We start from the raw sequence: 25485 nt of genomic DNA, 5'->3' as shown, positions 1-25485 counted from the left end.
CAGTGCAAAGTCTGTGCCAGGCCCCCGACTATAATGTATGGTTTATAGTAGTAGCCTTCTCATATGGGAAAGTGACACCATAAGGGCCCCCTTAACTTCTTTGGCCCAGGTGTGATCGCAACCTCTGAACCACCTAAAGTTACTCCCCTGCTAATGGCAGTCTTGAGACTGAGATAAAACTGTTCAAATGATGCTGAGTTTAAGAAGCGGGCCCAGGACCTGCGTAGGAAGTTCCAGGAAAAGAGTTTTCCTGTTTTGGATATTACGGAAAGCATACCAGGAGGCTTGCGGGAGTGACCGCTGTGCATTGCTACATTATACCCTAGATATTAGAGGGCCAATTGATAATGGGAGTTATAAAACCATTCAAATGATTACAACTTACAGGTCAAGGAAATTATTGACAAACATTGGTTCATCTTTTCTATGGACCCTGAGAAGTCAATTTACCCCGCAACCACAGACGACTTGACTTCATCAGGAGGTTAGTGGCAATTTTAAGTGCAGCGGCTGCATAGCATGCAGGTATGTAAAGAATTCACTGCAAATGTGATAGGCAGGACCTACGAAATTCATTAATTATAAATAATAAATACATTATAAATCATTATAAATAATTTTGGCTCCAATGTTGGGGGTTAGCAACATACCTATCTTGATCATGTAGCCACTCCCTCTTCCACGTCAGTGTGAAGGGTCAGTTTAATGCCATCACAGTGCATCACTTCCGGTGGTCGGCGTTGGACGGGAAGACTCACGTGGAAGAGGAAGTGGCTACACAACAATGGATCAAGATAGGTATGTTGCAAATCAACTCCCAGCATCGGAGCAATCGCAATGTGCCGGCTTCTGTGCTTATAAGGGTGTTCCCATCGTGTGCTCCACTTGCATAGTACATGGTGCGGGAGGCGTGTAAGGATACAGATGGACGTTATATAGGTTGGTAATGCCATGTGTCTATCTGAGGATACCCATCACATCATTGGATATAATATAATAGAATGGCTGAATGGCCAGGTATATAAAGGGGCGGGGTTATCTTTTCAAATACATATTTTAAATATGTTTGGGCATGTAGAAGTAGCTGCATACTGTATGTATAGTCTTGACTGAGAACTATGCTGTTTGGGAGACCACTGTCTTGAAGTATGCAGTAGTGAGCTCATTCGTAGGAATAGATCCCCTGATGAAAGGTCCAATGCCTTTGGACCAAGAAATGCATCAGGACAATGTGGAGGGTGTAACAGGGTCACCTAGGACACTAATAAATAAAGGTGTATTCCATTTCACCATCCTCCCAGTTGATTCACCTTGCGCACGATCCACCCCACTGCGAGGGCTGATTAGCAAATGTACAAATTCCAGGTCCAGCTTGTGGGAAACTTAATATTCTTCTTTATTAGTGCATGGTAAGACATCCAGGTTACAATAAAATCCAGACATTAACGGGTTTCAAGCAGGTAAACTGCTCTTAATCATGACAACTGTGCAAGAGTGTGCGTCACTTATGCTAGTTTCTGGATTGGTAGTCACCCACAGCCCAGAGGAATCCAGCACAAATTGGAAAACGCCCATCTCAGCAAAATATCAGTAAACATAAAAATTACACATTGTATCTGTCAATACATACAAAAAAGCACACACAAAACAAATGTACATAGAAAGATGCCAAGATTATTATGTTACGGACAACAACAACAACAACACTTTGAACATCAAACATTTCATTTCTGGTGTTGTTCTTGTCCGTAACATAATAATCTTGGCTTCTTCTTCTTGTCTATGTACATTTGTTTTGTGTGTGATCTTTTGTATATATTGACAGACACAATGTGTAATTTTTATGTTTACTACTGTCGCTGGGTGTGCCAGATTGGGCTATCAGGGGGCGGGGTATTTGCACCATTTTCTAGCACAGGTTGTAGGGTAAATATATGCCAGGCATGTGCCAGATATACTGTACCAGCACTTCTTAATCCCCCTCCCCCACACTGCATGTATATTGTATGCATATTTTTTTTGTGTTTTAATTGTGCTTGTGTAAAGGCTCCTTGAGGCTGGATGTATAGTTCACACAATTTTAACACACATCTGAAAAACATCCAAAAAATAGGCATCAACATAGCCTTAAAGGACCTCAAATTTGCATCAACATATATAGTATGTGACCAGGCAAGGAATAATACGGGACGTAGCAATAAAGTAAGAGAATATAGTCTTTTTGTACTAGACACTTTTTGTACTAGTATTTTTGTACTAGGCATGGGTGTACACCACCGTCCTAGTAAAGTATCACAAAATAGAGGGAATAGAGGGAAATTAAGGGGATTGGAAAAAAACAGGATGTGAGTATTGTTATTCATAAGACTTAACTTCTATTCATACTACTAAAAAGTAAAAAGACAGAATCCTTGTGCAAATATCATGGTGACAATGAACACCTATATGCACTAAACATATACTGAAATTTGCCTCTGAGTCAAAGTTTAGAAATGTCTCATATGTTATGAGGAACAACCCCTGATATATAGTTTCCTCTTTCTGTTCTGGAATTTATTCTTTTTCATTTAATGATCAGGTACGTTTCATTACCAAGATCCATGATAGATGGCAAGAAATGAATAATATTCTCAACGGTCATTGAGAAAATCTTACATTTGGATCTGGACACTAGAGGTCATCTCGGAGAGAGGTCGTCTAGTTAGTACAGAAAAGGACAGACCATAGGAGGTATATGCACACATAGACATTTTTCAAGGGTTCCTTCAAAAACGCAAACATACTCGTTTTTTTTGGTACTTTTGAAGATCTTAAAGGCAGAATACATCATTTTACTGTAGAGAACATATGAGCTGCACAACACCTGCGTTAATATATGTGATTTAATGTAATCTAATGTACATTGGGAAAATGATTAGAGATCTGAGGGCTAGTATCAGAGAACACAGTCTCAGTATAAAGAAATATGATAAAATGCAAACTGATGCGATAAAACAAAATTAACCTTTCCAATAAACACCAATAGCAGATCATTTGAAGATGATACATCAAAAGAAATACAAATATCTAAAATGTTTTGGAACAACATAGATTATGACAGGAATACGTGGAGGAGACTTGGATAATCTCCATCTTAGGAAGGAGTATGAATGGATATATAAATTGGACACAATGAAACCCCAAGGCCTTAATGGCAGTTTTAATCTCACATGTTTTCTGTAAACGTTTTTTTAAACAAAAATGTACTAGCCTTTAGGTTTCCTTTGTCCTAAAGACAAAGGGTTAAATGATGAAATTCAATATAATAGTTTGCATATATGCTAGTTATAAAATAGTAAAAATATTTAAAACAAAAAGTGGAGTAATAAACAACTCAAGTAGATACAGGCAGTCCCTGGGTTACATACAAGATGTAAGTCTGTAAGTTTGTTCTTATGTTGGGTTGTCATAAGAATCAATATTAACACTAAAGCTTCATTACAGACACCTTTGATAACTGTTACAGCTGATCATTGTAGCCTAGGACTAAAGTACAATAAATTACCAATATCCAGAGGTCCGTTTGTAACTATGGGTCGTATGTGAGTCGAGTGTTCTTAAGTAGGGGACTGCCTGTACTGATTGTATGTATGTAACTTATATTTTATATAATGTTACCTATTTGACATAATAATACATTGCAACATTTTTAATTGGTATATTAAGAGTTAAATCGTTTAGTGGTTGTGATAGGCTTATCCATGTGTCAATCACTAAGAGGGTTTAAAAAGAAGCTCTGCCTGGTTGCCCCCACCCCTAGAAATGTGTAGTAATTGGTGCCCTAGTCAAGGCAGGGATAGTCTCTCCTAGGGACAGCTTAGTTAGCAATGACACTTACCCTAGATCACATGCTTCTCCCAACTTTCTCTCTCAGGGCGCATTCACACGATGCATTCCGTCGCATTGTGCATTGCGTTTTTGACGCATTCCACTGGCTTCAGCCTTGATTACATGCTAAGGTTACATTGCTTTTTAGCAGATGCAATGGAAACACAATGGGGCACATTTACTAAGGGTCCGCAGCTGTGAATCCGTCGGGTTTTTCCCGAATATTTCCACTTTGCGCTGTATTTCACGGGATTGTGGCGCACGCGATCGTTTTTTGGCGCCGACAGAAATCGGGGGCCTGGCCACCAGACAACCCAAAGGATTCGGAAAAACCGCAGAATTTAAAAAGCCATTTGTGTCGCAAGATCAAGCACTCGCATACACCAGAAAAAAGCAGGTGAACTCCAGCGGACCTCGGCGCAGCAGCGACACCTGGTGAATATCGGCGCACGGACCTTAGTGAATCCCGGCAGAACCCGAATCAGCGTCGGAGAACCCGCCGCTGGATCGCGACTGGACCGGGTAAGTAAATGTGCCCCAATGTAACCGTAGTATGTAATCAAGGCTGAAGCCAGTGGAATGCGTCAAAAACACAACGCACAACGCGACGCAACGCATTGTTTGAATGCGCCCTCAGTGTTGCTCACAAGTGGTTTTCGTAGCCAGGTGACCCCATCACTACAGAGGAACTAGTGTGGCTGTTCGCATAGTGGTTACAACTGTGTGCCACTGCTCAGAATAGAAGTTGAAGAGAGATATGAGCAACTCTATCTAGTTGGGATTAGAGGTGCAGTAATTGATTACAACTGAGTCCATATTGAATTACTTCTGAGCTCAGCTGTGCTTGCATATCTTGCCTGGTGAATATCCTCAGGGCGTGTTCACACATTGCATTTTGGCCTGCATTTTCATTGCTTTTGAAACGCATTACAACAGCTGAGGTGAGATGATTTGCCTAATTACATCATGGTTTACATTTGTTAACACATGTGTTAACAAAACGAATGCATTAAGGCATGCATTAATGTCGCATTTACAATGTGTTTTGAAAACGCAGATGACATTAATGTAATTAGGCAAATCACCTCTCCTCAGCTGTTGCAATGCATTTCAAAATGCAATGAAAACGCACCCAAAACGCTACGTGTGAACGCGGCCTAAGGCTAATCACTCATGTGACCACTGTTCATGCTGATTAATGCTGTTCCCTGTCTAGAACAGAAATTGTAAAAACTATATTAGGGGTTTTTCTTCATAACACATGAGACATTTCTATGCTTTGACTCAGAGGTAATTTTCAGTATAAAAGAATAGAATAAGAATAAAAATAAAGGTGGTCCCCTACTTAGAAACACCTGACTTACAGACGACCCCTAGTTAAAGACGGACCCCTTTGCCCACTGAGAACTTTGGTGAAGCTCTCTGAATGCTTTATGATAGTCCCAGACTGTAGTGATCAGCTGTAATGAGTCTGTAATGAAGCTTTATTGATAATTTTTGTCTGGAGATACAATTTTAAAATATACAGTTTCGACTTGCATACAAATTCAATTTAAGAACAGACCTATGGACCTATCTTGTACGTAACCCGGGGACTGCCTGTACACTCAAATCCTGTTTTTCCTATCCACAATCCCCTTCATTTCCCTCTATTCTGTCATAATATGGGGCATATTCAGTCTGTGTGCCAATGGCTATAAATACAGCCCTGGTGGTCCCTGGTGCAATATATGCCTGTAGTCTTCTAGTTACAACCCTGACTGCTAATATGGGTCCTCATTCATGGTCTCCGAAATCACATTCCTCTATGGAAATCTAGATTGCTCAGTACAGTCATAATCGGCTAGGAAACAGTACAGTTTTTTCAATGCAGTTTTTAATGTCCAAACCAGGAGCAAAAACCAAGACGTAAACAGGGATCACCTTTCATGGCACTAGCTCCACCACTGCAGAGAAATTAAACAAGCATCCAGACACCAAGGGCAGAAGCTGGTTCTAATGTAATGGCGCATTCACACGTTCCGCTATCGCACGGAGGGTGGGGCTTGGGCCAACCGCACATAATTTTCCCGGGAAACGCATATGCGATCGGCCCAAGCCCCGCCCCCATGCGCTACAGTCGCATTATGAACGCGACGCTAGCGGAACGTGTGAACGCGCCCTTAGGAGGCTCCAGGGAACTATCTCCCCTCTGTTTTGAGGGCACGTTCACACGATGCATTGCGTCACATTTTTTGTTTCGTTTTTGTTGCATTTTGAAAAAACGCTTTTGTTTCTGTTCCATTTCAATGCATGCGTTTGTAGTCTTTCTGTCTCTATGTCACGTTTTTGCCTTTGCGTTGCTTTTTTATAAAAGCACACTTCTAAATGCTTTGTATTGCGTTTGGTGATGGGTTTTTACATTTGTGTTTTGATGGGAAGCAGTTTCCCTTAACTTTTTAATCGAAAGTTTCAACTTTTATGCGGTTTTTAAAGGGTGCAGGAGACAATTGCTTTCATCTGATTAGGATTATAAAACGCATTTGCAAACTGGTTTTTGCTACATCAAAAACGCAACAAAAAACTCAATGCACCATGGGAACGCGCCATCAAGGAGTGCTAACTATTGTGTCCAGTAGGTGGCAGCATTGCTCAGTGATGCTACTTCCTATTAGTGCCCGTAACATATTAGCCTTGGCCAGAAGGCTGGGTCAATCTGCTCCTCATCAAGTCAGTGTTTGTGGAGTATTTTGTCTGTGGGAGGGTGGGATTAGAATCCTAGCTCCTGCCTACCTGCCATACAGTTGCAGTGTGTAACTTCAGCATATCCTCCCAGACTACTGCCTGTACCCCCTCATCTCCATGCCACCCACTAATACTCAAGCTGCATAAACTTTATTTTCTTACATCCCAGACACATTGCAAAAAAAACCTAATGTATTTCTATTGCAGATTTTTGTTCCAGAGCATGTCTATTTTTATGTGCTTCATTTTAATGCAAAGGAGTTTTGTCTCCATGCAGCAGTAAAAAATGCTGAACACGGCCTTGTGCCACCAATGTCAATAGAAAATGAGTGATGGCAGGAAGAATAGGGCCTGCTCTGTAATTTGTCTCCCAGTTACCTCATGCACTGGGCTCTGGAATATAACACCTTGTGCATGAGTCCATAGGAAGTAGTGGGGCAGTATGCTAACCACTGAAAAATGCCTAGCACATGGCCAACAGCATGGCCCTATGCATGAGCTGGTTTCTTTCGCTTGTGGAATGGCTAGGAAACTCCTGCAGTGTAACTTCTACAGCCATTTTGCAGGGTGTGTGCAACATCCCCCACCGCCCCCACCGGGCCCTAGCCTTTTCTTGGGGTCTGGAGCGCAGAAAACTGGAGTGGCTGGCGATTGCGGCCTACGGCACGCTGTTGTCACGGTGCTCAGTATGGGGACCGGCGGGCTGACCTACAGCCTGGCCGGTCTCCAGCAGGTGGTTTGTGCAAGAAATAAGGAGGGAGAGGCTGAAGTACTTGTTTCTCCCTAGGGAAACCCCTGAGTATCTGTAAGATAAGTCCCTGGGTAATGGATGGGGAAGACCGTGGTGGTAGACAGCCGTATCCAGGTATCAGACGGAGGCAAAACTGTGCAAATCAACTCACGGTTCTTTCTTGAACAACAGGTAGCAGTCAACGGGTCTAAACGGTCAAACAGCAGATTCAGATTCTGGTACTGGAGTGGTCATGGAGAGTGGTCCACAGGAATAAAGCACCAGCCTGGTAGTAGATGAAGGCTGGGAGAATTGAAATGGAGCTGTGTCCAAACTGTGGAAGCTGCAGCTCTGGTAAGAGTCTCCTCACTCAGTTCCTGGGATTGGTTTCTCTAACAGTACTAAAGGTGTGCTGCACACACGGTCTCTCTGTTCACTCTCACTCTAGAGACTGGACCATGTGCTCCGCCAGCACAGGGGTTTTATTAACCCACTGGTCAGGTGGTAGCACCTCTCCAATCACACTCCAGTTTACAATACAGCCAACTCATGTGTAATTACTTGCACATAGTTATCTGTTGCCTTTCCAGGCAGTATCTGCAGGCTGTAATTACTAAGTCTCTCATGTTACAGCTTCTGACATGGAGAGGGACACTTTCGCAACATCTACCTAACCTTTTGCATTTGCAGGGGTGTTGCTAGTGTATTCGAAACACATTATGGTATATCTGCGATACTTTGTGCACCATATTGTAAGCTGCCTTGTCGGAATTCCAACCTCCATGCCACTAATAAGGATTACTCCTTGTGTGGATGCTATTTGGCAGACATTTCCATATGTATACTGTTATAGTGGATATGTCAAAGGAGTATATTGTTAGTATATAGAATGACTTATCCATATGTAATACTTCCACAGAAGAAGCTCTGGGAAGATACTCCAACAGATTTTTGGCTTGGTTAAGTAAACAGCATGTATACATGGGAGTTATTGTCATATCCCCAACTTTTTGGAGTGATAGCCTCACTTATTGCCCCACTCATTACTCCACCCCCAGACAGTATCCCCCCCCCCCTTTAGTGCTCACTCATCTCCCCTTATGTGGCTCACAAATTCAGACCCCCCCTCATTTTGTAGCTACCCCAGCAGCTCCCCTTTATACTGTGCCCCCCAACAGCCCCATTTCATATTCTGCCAACCTCTTCCAGCACCTGTCTTTCATACAGTTCTCCCCCTCCCCAGCAGCACCCCTTCATAGTGTGGCCCCCTCCCCTAGCAACTCCCCTTCATACTGTTCCTCTTAGCAGTTCCACTTCATAGTGTGTCCCCCAGCACCACAGATGTGCCCACAGATATTTTTTCCCCTGAGCCACGACTTCTGCCTCACCGCTTACACCTCCCCCAAACACTTTAGCACCTCCCCCAAACACTATAGTGCACCTCATCTCCCCCTCACATTGTGGTTCCCCCATCAGCTTCTCTTAATACCCCCCCCCCACTACCAGCAGTTCCCCTTTATAGTGTTCCCCCATCTTACAGCTATGTACCAATACCAGGGAATGTGCTTATACAATGTTAAACTATGTAATATTTTTTTGTTCTACTTACCTGCATTATGGTGTGCCCGCTCTGACCTCAGGATCGCTGGATTTTTAAAAAAAATTTGATTCGACCCAAATCTAATCATGACGAATCACGTTAAAAAACAGGTATTTCTTGGCTGCAGAGAGCCTGTAGGGTGTTGTAGAACATTGTGCCATGCTCAAAAATGCATAGGGAGCGTGGTTTGGTCTTCAAAGAGTGCACTCTTTTAACACTGACATCAGATGATTCTGTAGATGACGACAGAACCTGTTCTGTTAAACGCGGATACATGTAGAAACCCCCCAAAAGAATGGAGAAGGTGTCCGGAGTAATTTTGCACTGATGTCATTGATCATTTTGCCTTTCTTTTCATCCGTCAGTGTCCGCTTTCAATTGTTCAATAATCCATCAGTATTGCTAAAAACAAACAGGAGTTTATCCAGAACAGAGCTGACCAGTAAATGGGATATTTGCATGTCCAATGTTTTCTGTATCCACACCTGCTTTTGGCTATCAATCCTGAAGCTTTTCATTCCTTCAGACAGATTAAATGAAGGGGAAAACCAAACATAGTGGCAACGTCATAGAGTGGTGGAGGGTGTCAACAGCATTATTGAAATCACAGAGTGTTCCAGGGAGACATTTTAGTTGGCAGCTGCATGAGTTCCGAGAGTGACAAAATCTGGAGGTGGCAGCAGTAGCATGAAGTCAGAGAGAGGCACAATGACAAATTCTTTAGGCAGCAGCAACATGGTAGGCCACAGTGTGGCACAATGACAAAGTTTGAAATGAATTTGAATTTTGAAAATGAATTTGAAATTTAAATTCGAAGATTAGAGACGCCACATGCATCATTCATTACAATTTCCCTGAAAATATTATGTCTTTGCCAAAAAAGAACTGCAAAGGTGGCAGCAGCAGCAGCAGCATGAGGTCAGAGAGTGGCATGATGACAAATTATTTAGGTGGCAGCAACATGGTAGGCCATAGTGTGGCAAAATAATGAAGTTTGAAATTAATTTGAAGTTTGACATTTTTAATTCAAATTTGAAGATTAGAGACGCCACATGCATCATTCACTACAATTTTCCTGAAAATAATATGTCTTTGCCAAAAAGAACTGCAAAGGTGGCAGCAGCAGCAGCATAGTGAGGTCAGAGAGTGACACAATGATAGATTCTTTAGGTGGCAGCAATATGGTAGGCCACATAGTGGCACAATGACATAGTGTGGAGTTGGCAGCAGCATGAGGTCAGAGAGTGGCACAATGACAAATTCTGGAGGTGGCAGCAGCATGAGGTAAGAGAGTGGCACAATGACAAACTCTGGAGGTGGTAGCAGCAGCAGCAGCATAGGGTCAGAGAGTGGCACAATGACAAATTCTGGAGTTGGCAGCAACATGGTAGGCCACATAGTGGCACAATGACAAAGTGTGGAGGTTGCCGCAACATGGTAGGCAACAGTGTGGCACAATGAGTGTGGGGGTGCCGGCAGCGCAGCAGCAGGAAGTCAGAAAGTGGCACAATGACAGAGTGTGGAGGAAACAATTCCAGTCCCTGGTAAAGATGGTGGAAGGCAGATGGAGCAACTGGCAATGGGTGACATCAGGCGTGGGGCAGCATCAGAATAGTGGCTGAGGCTGGTATTTAGAATCCCGACTAATTTCTCAACGTTTGGGAGAGGCCTCATTGGCTGAGATAATCTGATGCAAAATGCATTGCTGTGTTGAAATCCTGGCCGATCCACGCCTGATTCATCTTGACAAAGGGCAGTCTCTCCACAGTGGACAAGCGGGTTCTCCTTCGGCTAACGATGGCCCCCACTGCACTGAACACCCGCTCTGATGCCACATTACTGGCCAGGTAGGACAGCTTCTCTACTGCAAACTCCGCAAGTTGCTGCCACACATCAAGTTTGGCTGCCCAGTAGTCCAGGGGATCTTCTACCTGGGGTGGTAGAGTGCTGTCCAAGTAGGCCACCACCAGCTGCTGCAGGGTCTGCTTCATGTCCTGCTGCTGGTGTTAGCTACCCTCCTCACTAGGCGGGCGGAGGAAGCTGCTCATTAAGGACTCCAGACTTAAACTGCTGCTGATGGAGCTGTTATTGCTCCTATCCCCCCATCTCCCCACAGCAGCCGGCAGTTGCACGTGAGCGATGACTGACAGGAATCCCCTGGTCAGACCTGACAGAGGATGGACAATGGCGCACATAGGCAGCGGCCAACTGTCTAAACAGTATTTCTCTATAGTATGCCAGTTTTTCCTCCCTCTCGGCAGCTGGAAAAAAGCACCCATTGTGGACAGGTAGCGAGGGTCCAAGAGGGTGGAGAGCCAAAACTCATCCCTATGCTAGATGTTGACTATTCGGCTGTAACTAGTTAGGCAAAGCAGCATGCTGTGGGCCATCTGCAAGTGACTCTGAGGGCCTCCATCTCCACTGTATACTGCCACCCACCGGACTCATCTGGCCATGAGATGTAGTCGCCACTCCAGTGCCCTGGCCAGATTTTGCAGCATCTGTTCCAGGACATGAAGCAGTGTAATTATGTTATTCATCCCGTAGTCCTGCTGACTGATAAATAACGTGGCCTCTTCAAAGGGCTGACATCAAAGTTACACAGGACAGTACTCCTGTCCACTTGCATCATCAAAAAATCATTTATGGCTTTTCTCTGTTCATACAGGCAGGCTAACATATGGAGGCTGGAATTCTAACGGGTGTAAGCATCGCATATCAGCCTATGGAGGAGGCCGTACTGCCACTGCAACTCGAGGAGAGTGTGCTTGGCTTTGTAAGAATGGCGGAAGTGCATGCACAGTTTCCTGACCATTTTTAGAATGTCTTGCAGATGGGTGGAAGATATCAGGAACCTGTTGACAACCAGATTGAACACTTGCACCATGCAGGGCACATGGACCATCCCTCCACGGTGCAGTGCAACTACCATGTTCCTCCCATTATCTGTCACCATGGTTCCGATTTGCAGTTGTCGCGGAGAAAGCCACAGATTTATTTCTTTTGCATGACGCAGAGCAGTTCCTCCCCTGTGTGACTTTGTTCGCCCAGGCAAACCAGGTGTAGAACTGCGTAGAGCCGCTGTGCCCTGCACATGTGGTATGATGGAGCAGCACTCACACTTGTGGAGGCTGAGATGGTGGTGAGAAGAAGGAGGAGGCGGACATTGGCACAGGAGCTGCAGTTTGAAAATGTGGAGGTGAAAGTGGCATCTCCTGTTCAAGTTGTTGGTGTGGCTGGGCGGGAAGCACATTCACCCAGTGAGCTGTAAAGGACATGTACTGGCCCTGACCGTAGTAACAGCTCCACACGTCTGCGCTGCCGTGCACCTTGGAAGAAACCGATAAGCTCAAGGACTGGCCCACCTTCTGTTCTTCTATTTGTGAAGGACTGGCACTGCCTTTTTGGAAAATAAATTTCAGCTTGGAACTCTCCACCTCGGTTCGGCACAAGCCATTAGTTCTCTGAAGGGTGCAGAGTTCACGACTTGGAAAGGGAGGGACTGCAGTACCAACAACTTGGACAGGAGCATGGTCAGCTGCTGCACCTTGGGATGGCTTGACTCATACAGTTGTCTCTTTGTATTTGACTCCTTCAACAACTGCTGGCGCCATGCGTAGCAAGGAGCAGGAGCATCTGGACCAAGAGATGATGTAAAAGACAAACAGCTCCCGTCGGCAGAGGTGCTGGAGCCTTGAGTGGCTGAAGTGCCATGTGTACCACTAGGTGCTGCTGCAGGATGGACCACCACATATAAGCCACGTTTCTCCCAGGTCATTGGATGGTGACTCTGCATGTGTTTACGCAGGGCCATGGTGCCAACGTTAGCTCCCTGGCCACGCTTCACTTTCTGCCCGCAGATTATACATATACACACGCTCAGCTCCACTGGTGTCTTAACAAAAAACTGCCACATTGCCGAGTTGGTGATTATACTGCTAACACTCTGCTGACTCACGACCACAGTAGCAACTTGCTGCCTGCTTCACTGCCTTACTCGCAAGCTGACACCCTCTTCTTCCGATGATGATGATGATGAAGCTCTTGCTTCACCCGGCTCCCAAGCGTGATCGGCAACATAATCATCAATTTGTGTTTCCCTGTCTCTGCTATTCTCCTCAACGGTCTCAGTGTGCATAGCCTGACTACTTTCAAGTGCAACATAACCTCCCGTGTCACTCTCCACATCTCTACTTTCCAACCTACTGCACAAAGCAGCAGATGTCTGCTCCTTCTTTTCACTCCCAAGCAGCTGCTGACTGTCCTCAAAGACTTCGTCCTCGGTGTATAGTGAAGCTGAGCCCAGACCACCAAGTAGATCTCTGGCTGAGGGAAATTAACAAGACAGAGGCTGTTTGAGGACAGGTGAGGGCCGCTGAACTGCTCCTGGGCCATGCCAACTAAGTGTTGTATCTGACGAACCCACAGACTCTAGGCTGGGGTTGTCAGATGTTATCTGGGAGGAAGTGGATGACCTAGTCAACCAATCGGCAACCTTAGGGTTGTTGATCAACACACTGCCACTAGATGACAACGGCAGTTCTGGCCTCACAGACTGACCCCTGCTGCGACGTCCCCTTACTGTGCTGCGACCTCTGCCTGCTCCTTTTTCCACCTTTCTGTCTGACATAGTGGTTAATCAACTAAGAGGATCTGATATGTATTTCTTGCTCTCAACTTTAGCAACAAAAAACGATTGAAATTTGCGGTATACAGATACCCCAAAACGGACACCCTGGAATTGGAGCAAAAATCACTCCGGCAACTACATGGATTTGACATGTATTTCTTGCTCTCAACTTTAGCAACAAAAACCTATTGAAATTTGCGGTATACAGATACCCCAAAATGGACACCCTGGGATTTGAGCAGAAATCAGTACAGAAACTGTGTGGATTTTACACAGATTTCTTCCTATTCACTTTAGCAACGAAAAAACTGCTATTTGTGGTACACAGATCCCCCAAAATGGACACTTTGGGATTGGACCAAAAATCACTACAGAAACGATGTGGATTTTACACAGATTTCTTCCTATTCACTTCAGCAACAAAAAACCCCTTGCAATTTGGGGTATACAAATCCCCAAAAAGGACACCCTGGGATTGGAGCAAAAATCACTACAGAAACTATGTGGATTTTACAAAGATTTCTTCCTATTCACTTCAGCAACAAAAAAGAAGTGCTATTTGGGGTATACAGATCCCCCAAAACGGACACCCTGGGATTGGAGCAGAAAAATCGCTACAGCACAGTACAGTACAAGCAGCTAGACGCTGGAGACAGCACATGCAGTATGAAATGCCACGATTGGAAATGGCTGCCTGTTTTTATAGGGCTGTGACATCACATAAGCCTGCCGGTTGCTGATTGGCTTACAAGTCTGCATATGTCATTGAGGGTGTTCCTTTCTTCTTTCCAAAGTTCTTTGCCCCTAACACAATGTGCTTACTCCCATTTTGGTAATAAAGGAGAAAAAAAAACTTTGTTCCCACGAATCACTGTTCTGATTTCCCTGAAATTCGGACCGAATTCCACTTAGTTAGAATTGATTTGCCCATCTCTAGACCCGATGCTTAGTTCCATAAATACTTTTTGATTGTGGAGATGTCGGTTTTGCCTTCTACTAGTCTGTGGAACTACAAAAACCTGATGTCAGTTGAATCTGTTATTTCATATATGGACTTTTTCAAATAAACTCCTTTGGATTATTTTCATCAAGCAAGGTCTGGTTCTCTATTGAAAATCCTATGCCTCACAGCCCTTGCCCAGCAGCTCCCCTTCATAGTGTGCCCCCCAGTAGCTCTCCCTCATAGTGTTTACCCCTCCCCTAGTAGCCCCCCTTCATAAAGTGCCCCTCTGCAACCACAGCTTCTCTTCTTACTGTGTCCCATCCAGAAGGGGATGAGGCTACATGGGAAGCAGACTACTGAGGGAGGCAGGTAACAGCTTTGTCCTGCACATTTCCACTGTGTTCCGCCTCTTGGCCCGATAAGCGATTTTTGGTGGGACCAGGGGGTAGAAGAGATGTGCAAAACACAGCAGAGCAAACCGGGACAAACACCCAAGTGCCCGGGACGGCAGGAGAGCACAGAAAATGTGAACTGTCTGGATGAATTTGGGACAGTAGGGAGCTATGAATTGTTATTATACACATATATACCATAGACCTGCCTGTTTGCTCAAAACTGACTCATGTGGTATCGCTATTTACTTATTTGTGTCTTGTTGATTTTTTAATTATGAACTTGCCTTTTAACATGAAATGAAATGAAGAGTATTAATTTTTACATTTAAGAATGTGCATATAGCTCAGTGATGTGTTGACTGCAGAGTGAATTCAGAGTTTACAATGCACGTTGGCCTACATTTAGTAAAGTGTTTGCACTGTTCTCTCTCACTTTGCACTGAAAAGAATGTGTAAACTGGTTGCACATGTATTTATAAAGTGTCTGAGCCAGTTTTGTGTCGCGGCTGCACTGTGTCCGACAAGACCGTGTTACTGCTTAGTCAGACCGTGCGCCACAATTCTGCAGAATGAACAAAGAGCACCAAGTAAAAAAAAAATGGTGCATTCTGCTTGAGCAGTCCAGGGGGTGCCAGATTCATGAAGACCGTGTGACATATTTCATGAATCTGTGGCACTATTTTTGATAAATGTGGGCCATTATATGTTGAAAGTTTTATATTTTCACTTACTTTTCACTCACTTAAGTTGAACCGAGTATAAGCTGAGGCCCCTAATTTTGCCATGAATAACTAGCAAAACTTATTGACTTGAGTATAAGCCTAGGATGGGAAATGCTTTGGCTACAGCCTCCCTAAATATTGAAATGTCCGTCAGCATACCCCTAGTAATAAAATGCCCTGCAGCCCCCCAAATAATGTAATGCTCTACTCCTCATTGTATAAAAAAATAAACTTACATACTCACCTTTCGATGCTCCGTGCGGCTCCTCTTCCTTTTCCACCTTTACTGGAAACAGAGCAGGTAGAGCGCATGGACGTGTCTTTGCCTGCTCCGTTAATAGTAAAGAAGAGAAGGAAGAGTGAGAAGCGGAAGGTGCGTATGTTATTTTTTTTGATTCACTTGTGTATAAGCAAAGTTGGAGTTTTTCAGCACATTTTTTGTGCAGAAAGACCTCGGTTTATACCTGATTATATATTGAATCTATTTATTTTGGACCACATTTTAATCTATTGTTAATGGTCCAATTTTGCATTTCAGGAGGGTGGTGGTTGCAGACAGACATGCAGTTTAGGGAGGTGCTCACAGTTATGGTGGCTATCAATATTAAATTTAAATACTAAATGAACATTATGGGCCCCCACCATCCAGCTCTGTATAGAACACAAATAAATATAAACAAAACAAAATCTTAACCATTTTGAGTATCCCCCATTCAAAAATGTTCAATCAATTAAAATCAAACTGTACAGGAGCACAAAGGTGGGGGCCAAGAGCTGAGGAGTGAGCAGCACAGACAAGTCACATGTCGTTTTTTGAAATGCCTCCAAACCAAAACCCAACCTGGGACTACACAGAAGATTCTGTCAGGATGTCCGGTAAGTTATAAAACACAATTATATTGTAATGTAAATGCTTAGGAAAGGCAGAAAGACATATTTGCAATGCAGCTGTGATAGACTATAATCTGTATTTAGTGAAAATGAGGTCCCTGGTGACAGGGAAACACAATGGAAACACAAACATGAAAGAAGTTGTGGTTTTCAACAGTTTAACACATTTGTGAACTATTTGGAGGCTTAGCTGGTGAAAAATAAACATACTGATGATGGTAGATGTCTGGGTCCCGTTGGATACGGGTTTGAAATCCGATGTACAAATCATCCCATAGAAGCCCATTTTTTACTACATGCCTCATTACTGTAGCTCGAGTTCGTATCTGTTAAAAACAAAAAATCATATTGTTAATATTAGACAGGGCTATTTATTTAATTAAAAATGTCCATGGTTGAGCAATTGTAACCACCATCCTGTACAAACTAAAATTTAAAGACCCTTGCACACAAACTTATGGTTGCCTGGGCGTCCCACCGGCCCCCATATGTTTTCTGCATGAGGCCTAAGTCAGGTGCAATATCCACCTTAGGCCACATGCACATGAAAATGTGTAGCTTTCCAGGGTGTGGAAAAGCGTGAGAAGGACAGAGAAGAGGATGATGCTGGCAATAGGAGCAAAGTCTGTAGGTGTTTAGGCTTCTCTCAAATAAAGGAATTATTTCCAATAAAGGAAATCTACCACTTAGAAACAGGCATTATTAGCCAAACATATGCAACATCCCCAACTGGGGCCTAGCCTTTTTCTTGGGACCTGGAGGCAGCCGGGGCCCAGAATCACGGTGCTTGGTATGGGGACCGGAGGGCTGTCCTACAGCCTGGCAGGTCTCCAGCAGGTGGTGTGTGCAAGAAATTAGGGAGAGGCTGATATACTGAATCTCCCTGGGGCAACCCCTTAGTGTCCATAGTATATGTCCCTGGGTAGTGCATGGGGCGCCCTTGGTGTAAGAGCCATGTGCAGGGACCAGACGAAGGCAACAATGTGCAAAATAACTCATGGTTCTTTATTCAACCAACTGCAGGCAACGGGCCAAACGATCTTGTACAGAGGCCGGATTATCGGAGAGTGCGGATTACTGAGAGTTGTCATGGAGAGTGATGTTCAGGAGTAGATTCACCAGCCTGGTAGTAAATGCAGCCTGGGATGTAGCTGTGTCCAGATATGGAAGCTGCAGCTTTGTCCTGGGTGTTCTGTGTGTCTGTGCTAGTGGTGCAGTTACACTCTGTACGCTCTATAGTGAGAGCTGAGGCCTAGGAGGCCTGTAGTAAGAGCATGTGCTCTAAGAGGTGTCTCTGGTAAGAGAGCTGGGTTCCAAGATCTGCTCCTCTGTCAGAAGCTGAATCCTAAGAAAACTCTTCACTTCCTGACCAGGGGTTTTGTTACACTCTGGTCAGGTGGTCTCACTCTCCAATCAGACTCCAGCTTACAATGGAATTGGAAAACAGATATTAAATACAGATTTAACCCTTGCCTGTTCAGGCAGAATCTACTGCTGCTGAGTGCCTAAGACCTATGGCATTCTTCTTATGAGCTGATCAGACTCACTTAGAGGGGTTCGATAGGTAGAGGGCCTCATTTGCAAGCACTTGCCTATACATCGGCAGGGGTGTTGCACATACCTGTAGATAGGTGTTGTAAAGTTGATGCAGGTCTTGTAAAGGACAGGAGGCAAGCAGTTTTGGTGTCAAAGTTTTTCAAATTATGCTAATGAGTCTTTGGAGCACCTGTGTTTGGAACACGGGGCCCTCAGCAATCCGCTGTTACCATAATTATGCACATCCACAGGCTGCATCAGGCAGTCTTGCCACCCTCCCTTTCTCTGTTCTGAGAGCTGGTGACGTCACCGAGCTCTTGCTAAATCTTGTGCACTCACCATAGGAGTGGGCATCATTGAAAGCAGGCGGCTATGCGGGAGAGCTTTGCTGGTTGCTATGCTCACTAAACCACCAATGAAGAAGTCGGTGTTGTCACCTTCTCTTAGAAGGGAGAAAAGGAGGGTGGGCAAGGCTGCTCGATGCAGCATGTGGGTGTGCATAATTATGGTAGCAGCGGATCGCTGAACACCCTGTGTTCCAAACACAGGTGCACCGAAGATACATTAGCATAATTTGAAAAACTTTTTTACACCAAAGCTGCTCACTTCCTGACCTTCACAAGACCTGAACAGGCATCAGCTTTACAACAGCTGTCTAAAGGTATGTTCGGCTAATAATGCCTGTTTCCAAATGGTAGAGCTGTAGGTTGAGGGGATACAATGAGTTGCAGGGTGAGAGTGGTCCTGTTACCTGTGGGATAGTTGGGCCTTGGGATGCACCACTGCTTTAATCACTGACTTGTCACTAACTCTCTGGTGGTCACTGTAATTTCTCTCCCTTTTGGGACTGCTTTAGAAGTTTGAGGGAGGCTTCACCGATGTTTGTGTTGGTCAGTGGTGTATACCTGTAGTTCCACCATGTAGATCTTAAAACAGGCTGCTTTGAATGAGTTACTGTGCGTGTGTGTGGGGAGATAACTGGGGTTTCAAAAAGCCATCTATCAGCCATCTATCAGTATGAGTGGGAGGCTGGTGGGCCCCATAATAATGTAATCCTCACTTGACCAATGATTCTTGAAGAGTGGAAGCTTTCTAACAATAAAAAAGGACAGCCTGGGCTACAAACTTGCGATTGGGCAGGTCTGTATAGTCATGGCCAAAAGTTTTGGGAATGATACAAATGTTAATTGTTACAAAGTCTACTGCATCAGGTTTTATAATGGCAATTTGCATATTCTCCAGAATGTTATAAAGAGTGATCAGCTTAACAGCAATTAATTGCAAAGTCAATATTTGCCTATAAAATGAACTTTTTCCCCCAAAACACATTTCAACTTAATTGCATGCCGGCCTTAAAAGGAGCAGCTAACATCGTTTCAGTGATTGCTCCATTAACACAGGTGTGGGTGTTGATGAGGACAGGGCTGGAGATCAATCTGTCATTATTAAGTAATAATCACACCACTGGACACATTAATAGGAGGCTGGTGCTTGGCATCATTGTTTCTCTTCTGTTAACCATGGTTATCTCTAAAGAAACACATGCAGTCATCATTGCACTGCACAAAACTGGCCTAACAATGAAGAGTATCGAAGCTAGAAAGATTGCACCTCAGTCAACAATCTATCTCATCATCAAGGAATTCAAGGAGAGAGGTTCCATTGTTGCCAAAAAGGCTCCAGGGCGCCCAAGAAGGACCAGCAAGCACCAGGATGTCTCTTAAAAGTGTTTCAGCTTCGGGATCGGGCTACCAGCAGTGCAGAGCTTGCTCAGGAATGGCAGCAGGCAGGTGTGAGTCCATCTGCACGTACTGTGAGGCGGAGTCTCTTGGAGCAAGGCCTGGTGTCAAGGAGGGCAGCAAAGAAGCCACTTCTCTCAAGAATAAAACATCAGGGACAGACTGATGTTCTGCAAAAGGTACAGGGAGTGGACTGCTGAGGACTGGGGTAAAGTCATTTTCTCTGATGAATCCTCTTTCCGATTGTTTGGAACATCTGGAAAACAGCTTGTTCGGAGAAGATAAGGTGAGCGATACCACCAGTCTTGTCTCATGCCAACTGTAAAGCATCCTGCAACCAATCATGTGTGGGGTTGCTTCTCAGCCGAGGGAATTGCCTCTCTCACAGTCTTGCCTAAAACACATCCATGAATAAAGAATGGTACCTGAATGTCCTCCAAGAGCAACTTCTCCCAACCGTCCAAGAGCAGTTTGGTGATCAACAATGCCTTTTCCAGCATGAGGAAGCATCTTGTCATAAAGCAAAGGTGTTAACTAAATGGCTCAGGGAACAAAACATAGAGATTTTGGGTCCATGGCCTGTAAACTCCCCAGATCTTAAACCCATTGAGAACTTGTGGTCAATCATCAAGAGACGGGTGGACAAACAAAACCAACAAATTGTGACAAAATTGTGAGAATGGACTGCTATCAGTCAGGATTTGGTCCAGAAGTTGATTGAGAGCATGCCAGGGAGAATTGCAGAGGTCCTGAAGAAGAAGGGTCAACACTGCAAATAATGACTTGCTGCATTAACCCATTCTAACTGTCAATAAAAGATTTTGTTACTCATAATATAATTGCACTTGTATTTCTGTATGTGATAAAAAACATCTGACAAACACACATAAAAACCTGAGGGCAACAGATCATGTGAAAATATAATATTTGTGTCATTCTCAAAACTTTTGGCCATAACTGTAGAATCCATGGCCATGAGCATGAGCCCATAGAGTAAATGGGGATGTGTGCTAGCCCCTGAAACAGCTAGTACATGGCCCAAACCAACATTCATTTGCATTAGTACTTTGTAATTTCTTTAAACAAAAGTGATTGAACACTCGGAATATGTGCAAATGTTTCCATTATACCTTATTTCTGTTTAGTCTCAATGGGGTAGATTTATCAGAAGTGTGTTAGAGTGACTTAGAGTCATGAACTAGCGTTTACTTATTATGTACACAAATGTAACTTCTTCTTATACTACTTCTTCCATGTAATCATGTAGCTATGTAAGGTCCATACTCATTGTAAAAATTATCATACTATTTTTCTCATTAATAATTATTCAAAGATATTGGTTAAAATAATAGCTCTTCACCTTCATTTCACATATTTGCAGGTCTATGGGGATCAGGTAGGATTTATCTTGTGGTTTCAGGCATCTGACCAAACTAGGAGAGCAATTGACTTAATATTGTTGGTCCAGTTGTGTTGGGATGGGGTTCATCAAAGGAAAGGTTTACTTCTGAGTCTTTATCTACGTATCAACTTTTTCCGCCCCGGACTCTAAGCTGTTTAAGTAGTTACAACTTCTCTATTATGTTACTTTGCTGTCCAAGGATGTGAGTTTGTTAGCGGATATATATTGAAAATATATGTGTACATTATGCTGGTGATCCTGGTTATATTTTGAAGTTTAAAAATTAGCTTGTATTCCACTGGGAATACAAATCCAAGTGTGAAAACTGTTGTATTATCATTCGCAAAAAGACTCATTGCTGTACAGCTCAAAGGGTGCTTCTACTGAATACTGAGTAAAAGGTCTGAATATTTATGACCATGTGATATTTCAGTCTTTCCTGTTTAATAAATTAGAAAAAAATCTATTTCTGTTTTTTTATGTCAAGATGGGGTGCAGAGTGTACACTAATGATAAAAAATTACTTTTTTGACCCTACCATTTGGCTGCAATGAAACAATTAGTGAAACATTTAAAGGGGTCTAAAAACATTCCATACCCACTGTAACTGTTGTAGGTGGTAATGTGGGATTCTTAGTGATAGCTACATAATCTGGGTGAGTGAGGAGTTCAGAACAATTTTTGTGTAGAGTGATTTGCAGAAACTTCTGATGGAGATTGCTGGTCTGCACCTTTAACTCCTGTTCATCAGAACAAATTAGGTCTTTAAATCTCTCCATGTGATTAAAATATCATACATGTAACAAGCCCTCATTTCAATCCCCCCTGTTCCATGATGGTCCTTTTTCCCAAAGATTGTTTCTTCAAACCAGTCCAGAAGCAAATTATCATATGTGGGTGCACAAAGCCACCTATACCCCTAAGCTTGTGGTAAGATTTTCAGTCAAAAAGTATAAAATTATTGGTCACAGAGAATCTAAGGAGACAGAGGAGTAGATCATTGTGGGCATGGAACTTCAGGGCCATAGATTGGAGGAACTGTAAGATATTTCTTAATTCTAGCATGTAGGTTGCTGTGTGGGTTACAGTTGAGTGCCTCATAGACCTCATTATGCTCATTCATTGCTCACACATCTATTTATAAAATTCTATAGCCATGATCACTATATTACCTCCTTATCAGTGCTTCATATTAATTGATTTATCTTGCCTCTCCACACTCCTTCTCCCATCCGGACTTGGCCCTGCATGTGTCCCCACTCCCTAGCGTTCCTGTGTCTTCAGCGTTCCTGTGTCTTCAGCGTTCCTGTGTCTTCAGCGTTCCTGTGTCGCCTGCGTTCCTGTGTCGCCTGCGTTCCTGTGTCGCCTGCGTTCCTGTTCCGTGTGCCAGTTTGTTCCTGCGTTCCTGTTCCATGTTCCTGCCGCGAGTCGTAGTGTTCCTTCCAGCGCTGTTCTCCCGATGTCACCCCGGGCTCGGACTGTTTTCAGCATTGCTACCTTGGCTGCCACCGTGGGCTAGTCGCACCTATGGAACGATCTGGTGGTACCCTGCGGCGATCTCTGGTGAAAAGGGGGTGCCACTTAGACTCCGGTCCCAGGTGTCGGCTAGTACCATCTCCCGTGGTGGCACTGTTGGAAAGAAACAGGCAGCTGGACTGGAATACACTAGATATTGTGTATCCACACTAGATCTTTTGCGCTCCTGGGATCAAAAGATGCAGTATGCGTCAACTCTGGTCTCTCTGTTCCGAGGCCTATAAAGGAGGAGTCCAGGGCTGTTAGCCTCAGGCTGTGTAGTGTTAGTAATTTTGAGGAAGGGGAGTGTTCCGGCTGAGCATTGAGCCTCCAGGCTTGTGGTGAGATTATAGCTACTGATAGATGCGAGAGCCCACCAGAACCCTCACCCAGGGCAGTAATTATTGTCTTTGTTTTTTGTTTTATGAATGGTCGACTTATGTATCATCAAGTGAGTAGCAGGAAGCTGCCTTCTATCTATAATCAAACGGCATGTACTACTTGTATTAGAAAAATTATGGCTGAGAAAACCTTGTCTTTTTTGGAGACTTTCCATGGCATTATTGGAGAAGAGATCCTTTATCCCTAGAGCTGTAAAGAGGAAGTACCCTCTAGATTCTGAATCAACTCTGACATATTACTCCTATGTTAGATGTGGCCATAGATAGGTCTTTCCTTCCATTTGAGGACATGGGATCCCTCAAAGACCCTATGGATAGAAAGGCAGAATCCTTTATAAGGAAGACCAGGTGATCATCAGCACCTTTAAGCCAAATGTGGCAGCTGCTTGTGTTTCCACCATCTCCTCTGAGGTTGAAGAAGATGTTAAAGGGGTTTTCCCTGATTTTAGGGATCATAAGATCATTTTAACCCCTTACTTTACACTATTACTCAGTATAATTGCTGTTTTAGCTCCTATCACTCTCTAGGCTGCTCAGTATAATATTCCAGGGTGTGGTTGGGGACTCTCTAAGCAAACTAATTATAATTTATCTAGTTCTCTGGGGTGACAATGTGGTTAGATTATCAGGGTACAGATGTAAATACACTTTCATCTGGTGTCTGACATTGTACTAACACACTGACACATAGAAACAGATGAGACAGATCAGAGATCACAAGATTACACAGAGGCTGACAGACAGAGGCTGGTAGACTTTTACACTGTTACACTGTGAGCTCTGATACATCTCACAGATATGTGCCTGCCTCCCCCTTCCCCGATCACTTATCACCTTGTAGCTTGTAGTTTGCAGCCTCTCTCTCTGCTCACGATCTCCTGGCAGGAAGTTATCAGTGAGTGTCTCTGAGCTCCGTGCAGGGGGCGTGGCTACAGACACAGAAGAAAGACACAGAAATCTCAGCTCCACGATCTCACAGAATCCAAGATGGCGGTCCAACAGTCAAAGTTACAGGGTTCTGTCTAGGGGCAACTAAAATTGTGTACACCAGGACTGATAGAGACAGGTTGGACTTATAGCTGTGAAATCCTGAGGCAGCAGCCAGGGGCTCATTTACTAAGGGTCCACGGACCACGATTCTGTCGGGTTTCCCGAATATTTCATTTTTGCGCCGAATTGCCCAGGGTTTTTGGAGCACGCGATTGGATTGTGGCACATCAGCGCCGGCTTGCATGGGACAGAAAACAGAATCAGACAACCCGACTGATTCTGACAAACTGTGGAATTTAAAAATGAAACTGTGTCAAAAGATCAAGCACTTACATGCACCAGGAAGAAGGTGAACTCTGGCAGATCTCAGCGCGGAAGCAACACATGCTGGAAATTGGTCGCACGACCTTAGTGAATCGCGGCAGACCCGGTCCTGTCGCGACAGGACTAGGTAAGTAAATCTGCCCCAATGTGTTTGCTTAGAGAGTCCCCGCCCACACCCTGGAATTTTATAATGACCATCACTGAGTGATCAGAGCTAAAACAGCAATAAAACGGGGTAAAATTATAAACTAAAGCATTAAAAATTATCTTTATTGTGTTAACATCACTAAGGGATTGAAAATTGAATTTTCTTTAGTGGGAAAACCCCTTTAAGTCTTTAATACATTAAGAAGATAAAAGAAATTTAATATTAAATTACCATGTACGTTTAAAACTTACCTCTTCATACGCATGATCACGACATGGTCTTTCAGCAGGGAAAGACAAGTCAAAGAAATCTACCAGATAGATATATCCTCCAGGTAGGTCATTGAAATCATCATCAGTTTCAATCATCTTTAGAAAGAAAAATATATGTCAATATTCATAAATAAAAAAAAAGAAAATAAAAAATACACGTAAATTCTAATCTCAACTATATCATTTTGGAATATATATAATTTAGTAAGGGAGTACCTTTTATTACTGAAAATGTTCTGTAAATAAATTGTTATGTTTCAGAAATTAAAATTTGAAATATCTATGTTTTCCTCTGATAACGTATATCTCCTGCTTATTTTACTGTCTAGCTCTGAATTCAGTGTAAATGAGAGCCATGTCTGATGAAAGAGAGGTCACCCAAGACGCATGCCACAGGGTTTATTGTCTCCTGGGCTTCCCAAGGACACCCCCTTGTAAGAGCCCACAAACCCATGTACCTTGACCCCAAAACAACCAGCCAGCAACTATCACCCATTCATGTCGCCTATCTCACTTCTGTATCCCAAGCGGACGTCCGCTATGTGCCTCACACAACTTTCCCGCTCTCACCTCAGCTTATACTCCCCCTATCATGCTGGCCTCCACCCCACCCACTGGGTTCGGGGATTCCAGCCCCTACTTTAAGCTGAGGACTG

At 43.8% G+C, this 25485-nt stretch overlaps 1 protein-coding gene across 1 annotated transcript in view; it reads right to left on the bottom strand.

Moving 5' to 3' along the window:
- LOC140134052 (cytidine monophosphate-N-acetylneuraminic acid hydroxylase-like) overlaps positions 1 to 25485 on the bottom strand; it is a 90193-nt gene that overhangs the window by 1780 nt on the left and 62928 nt on the right. Inside the window, exons 9-10 of the mRNA XM_072154714.1 lie at positions 24809 to 24925; positions 16713 to 16828 (exon numbers count right to left, since the gene is read on the bottom strand). Coding sequence (XP_072010815.1) covers positions 16713 to 16828; positions 24809 to 24925 — 233 coding nt within the window. The remainder of the gene's footprint in view (positions 1 to 16712; positions 16829 to 24808; positions 24926 to 25485) is intronic.

This window comes from Engystomops pustulosus, chromosome 5, assembly GCF_040894005.1.
Source record: "Engystomops pustulosus chromosome 5, aEngPut4.maternal, whole genome shotgun sequence".
In the NCBI taxonomy this organism is placed as follows: Eukaryota; Metazoa; Chordata; class Amphibia; order Anura; family Leptodactylidae; genus Engystomops; species Engystomops pustulosus.
Note: the sequence above shows the minus strand (reverse complement) of the source record. Positions and strands in the feature narration are given on the sequence as shown.